Source organism: Mustela lutreola, chromosome 1 (genome assembly GCF_030435805.1).
Source record: "Mustela lutreola isolate mMusLut2 chromosome 1, mMusLut2.pri, whole genome shotgun sequence".
NCBI classification, from domain to species: Eukaryota; Metazoa; Chordata; class Mammalia; order Carnivora; family Mustelidae; genus Mustela; species Mustela lutreola.
The window spans coordinates 77,374,622-77,378,817 of record NC_081290.1 but is presented as its reverse complement, the minus strand read 5'-3'; the positions used below and the strand labels follow the sequence as shown (position 1 = coordinate 77,378,817).

General features: G+C 45.4%; 1 protein-coding gene across 1 annotated transcript; it reads right to left on the bottom strand.

Moving 5' to 3' along the window:
* Nucleotides 1–359: 359 nt before the first annotated feature.
* PABPC4L (poly(A) binding protein cytoplasmic 4 like) lies at nucleotides 360–2,490 on the bottom strand. The gene has a single exon (XM_059168673.1). It carries the CDS (start codon nucleotides 1,666–1,668, stop codon nucleotides 556–558), a length of 1,113 nt encoding a protein of 370 aa, XP_059024656.1. The 5' UTR covers nucleotides 1,669–2,490; the 3' UTR covers nucleotides 360–555.
* Nucleotides 2,491–4,196: the final 1,706 nt, after the last annotated feature.

Genomic DNA, 4,196 nt, shown 5'->3' with positions numbered 1-4,196 from the left:
TACTTTAAACATTAATTCAAAATGGAAATTAGATGTTGAATTTATAATAGCCATTCTTAAACCTTTGGTTTCTTTAAAAAGCTTAGATGAGAAATTAGAGAATTTGTTTATGAAAATAAATTACTTCGTGATTCTTAGTTATAAGAACTATTTTTAGCATATTTTCATAGAAGAAATTAAAGATAGCAACATTACTAAAATAAGAAAGAAAATATGAATAAACCCAAATAATTACCTCACTTCATGCAGCTCAAAATGTAATAAAAATATATCTAATTACACTTATTGCTACTGATACTGAATCAAAATCAGAGAAATACACAATATTGTAATTAGAAGATGTGCCTCTGTAAAATGAATCAAGCTTCCAAGATTCATTTATTTTTTTCCACACAAGAAAAAAATAGCTTTGAATACAAAACCTTTTATCACAAAGTTTACTAAATTAAGTGGCCATCAGCTGGGGTTTGGAATTTTCTCAGCATAATTCAGGCAGAGATCACTATCATTCCAACGCCTGCTGCAAACACTGGCTGGTGCAGTAAGTTTTCTCTCCTAGGGCCTGTGGGCCAGGGCAATGTAGAGTGGCTTGGAGCCCAAGATTCGCCCATTCATCTCAGCCATTGCTTTAGTGGCCTCCTCAGGAGAAGAGAAGCAGATCAACCCAAACCCTTTGCTTCGCCCTTCTTCCCGCATTATCTTGACTCTGCTAATTGATCCAAATGAAGAAAATTCCCTCCACAGTTTTTCATCATCGATGGTATCATCGAGGTTCTTAATGTAGAGCTTCATGCCCCGGCTTCTCCGAAATCTTTCCTGTTTCAGCTGCTCAAACATTTGCTTCAACTCAGCCTGCCGCTCTGATTTCTTTTGCGCCCGGCCTACAAAAAGCAGCTGTCCGTTTATGTCCTTTCCATTCATTTCTTCAACAGCTTTTTTGGCAGCCTCATGGCTATCAAAACTCACAAAGCCAAAGCCTTTGGATTTCCCACTGGAATCTGTCATCACCTTAACACTCAGGGTTTTGCCGTATTTACCAAAAACTTCCTTCAGTCTCTCATCATCCATGTCATCGCCAAAGTTTTTGATGTAAACATTGGTGAATTCATTGACCTTGTTTTGGAGCTCAGCTTCCCGATCTTTACGGTTTTTGAATCGGCCAACAAACAGCCTGCAGTCCTTAAGCAGGGCCCCATTCATCTCCTCGATGGCCCTGTCAGCTGCGACCTGGTTCTGAAAGTGCACAAATGCATAACCCCTAGAGCCTTGATCATCAGTCATCACTTTGGAGGACAGGATCTTCCCAAAAGCTGAAAAATGTTCATAAAGGGTTTTGTTATCAATAGATTTGTCTAGATTCTTGATGAACACGTTCCCAATGCCAGATTTCCTTAAGTAGGCATCACGTTGAGACCACATGAGACGGATGGGTTTGCCTTTTATCATGTCAAAGTTCATTGTGTCCAGGGCCTTCTGGGCATCAGCCAGCTTCAGGAAGTTCACGTAGGCATAGCCCAGCGAGCGGCGGGTGACCAGGTCCCTGCAGATGCGGATGGACAGCACAGGCCCCACGGCGCTGAACTTTGTGAACAGCAGGTCCTCGGTGACATCTGCATTGAGATCACCCACATACAGGGAGGCCTGGCGGTACTTGGCTGCTACGTTCATCTCTTTGCTCCTCCCCACGTGAGCCTGTCCCGAGCCGCGCTTGGAACGATTCCAGCAGCAAGGTGACCAGGCCACGGTCCGCGCCGGGCTCACGCGTGGTGGCCTGAGGATCAGGGCTTAGAGGCCTAGAGGTGGGGTTCAGGGACAGCTCCAGCAGGTTAGGCAACAGCCTCATCAAAAACCTCCCCGCCCCCGCCAGCAACCAATTCGGCTCTAGCTATATGAGAGCAGCAGAATTCTGAAATCGCAAAGAAAGGCTAGCAGGGCAAGACGTTCCTTCCCCATGGATCTGTGAGAAATCTTCAAGGGGTGGGCTGGCCCTCCATCTGAGCCTTCTCTACGGGCGCCCTGGTTGCTGGTTTCTGAATAAAAATAGGCCTCTCTCCGGCTGGTGTAAAGTTACAGCCGCCGGGGGAAGAACTCCACAAGTGGCGTTAGAGGCGGCTGCTCCGGCCGCGCCGTGGGGGCGGAGGGCGCAGGGCCCCGCGAGACCCGAACCCGCCGGGGGCCGAGTTCTGCGAGCGCCGCGGCCAAGGCGCCGCCGGGGCCAACGCGGGCCGCGGGCGCCCTGGCAAACCGGCCACTCTCCGCAGGGCCGACCCGGCGCGGCGCCTGGGGATGGACGAGTGGGGGGAAGGGGGAAGCGGACGGACCCACGGACGCGCGGCCCAACAGGCTGCGGCCGAGCTGGGGCTGGGGGCTCACCCGGGCTGCGGCGGGCGGGGGGCGGGCTGGCGGCTGGCGGGAAACCCGGAACTCGCGCGCTGAACTTCCCGCGCACCCGCTGCCAAGTGGGATGTTTTCTTTTTAATATTTTTTGAGAATGTTCTTCCCCCCGCCCCTCTCACACATTTCCCACCTCCCTCAGACAGTGGCGCGGAGAAGCAGGAGGCGGTGACTTGGGTGGAGAAAGGCTGACTAGGGGAGTGGCCCTAATAAACCCACCCGCCTGCAGGGATTTGCACCGGTCTCACCGGAGGATCTTTTCCAAACGTGCATCAGGGCTTGTCATTTCTTGCTTATCATCCTCCAATGGCTTCCTTGGACTCGTGCATGAGGCCCAACATCCTCACCTTGTGCTACAAAGTTCTGCAGTATTCCTGCCAAGTTCCAGCCTCAACTTACTGCTCGGCTCCCCTTACTAAAATCCATGATAGACCGACTTATTTTTTTCAGGGCCACCTTTCCAAAAATGTACGTCTCAGAAATCAGTTTAAATACTCTTTCCAAATAGACGTTTTCCCTAAGTAATTTAGGAACGCTTTGATTTCCCTCTTAGAAACCTAACACTGCCCTTGTAATTCCGTGACAGTAGAGGCCATGCCCATTTTATTTCTAGGCCTAACCGAGGGTCTTTCAGAAATGGGCTGTTCAATGTTTATTCAATTTATTGACGATGGAATAGATGCGGTATTTGGCCAGAGGCTGTTTTTCATGCCCAGGGACATGAAGATAGTGTTGCTTACCTCAGAGAGTATTGTAAGGATTTAATGAACTAATAGATTTGGAAATGTCTAACAGGATCTGACAGTCCAGGTTTTCAGTAATAATGATTTTATTTCCCCTACCATTAAATAAATTTCTTAACATTGTTCTCATAAAACCTTAAAATGTGTATCATAACTCATCTTAAGGATTGTTACAAGCAAAGTGGAATTGGGGGGATCAGTTTATATAAAGCTAATTACATAAGGCTTTTCAAACTTTAATGGACATAGGAATCACCTGGGGATTTTATCTGAAAGCAGATTCTGATTCAGAAACTTGAAATGGACTGGAAATTCCATTTCTAAAAAGCTCCTGAGTGATGCAAATTCTGCTGCTCTGTGAACTATGCTAAATAACAAGGTTTAGAGTTAAATTAGTGAGTCCCCATAGTGGCATCTTTTCTAATGTAAGAACAAGAAAAAGTAAATTTCTCCTTCATAATATAATGATACTCTAGCAATTAATAGTACATTAAAACAACAACAACAACAAAATTAAAACCAGAGTATGATTCTCATTATAAAATTCAAATTGCTTTTAGCATATCTAAAATTGAATAATGGGTCTGTGATTCCTCCCAAATTAATCCTGATTAATGGCTTCTGTTTGTGAAGTTTATTGTTATATGTTGCTCTTGTAAAATCATTAGTTCAAATAAATAATATTTTCTTCAGCCATATCTTCAAGGCTTCAATTTAAAAGAGGAAGAAAGATGGGCATGTGGGAGGCTCAGTCAGTTAAGCATCTACCTTTGGCTCAGGTCATGATCCCAGGATCTTGGGATTGAGTTCCACATGAGGTGCTCTGCTCAGTGATGAGTCTGCTTCTTCCTCTCTTCCTTCTCCTCCCTCCTGCTCATGCTCCCTCTCTTTCTCAAATAAGTAAAACATTTTTTAAAAAAAGAAAGAAAGAAAGAAGGAAGAAAGACCAGTCAAGTAGATAGTAGATACATCAATGAATATCAGCAACATTCCAGCATGTGCTTTAAAAATTCAGATGCTACTTTGGCACTGTTTAAAGTAAATAAAATTCTTCATACT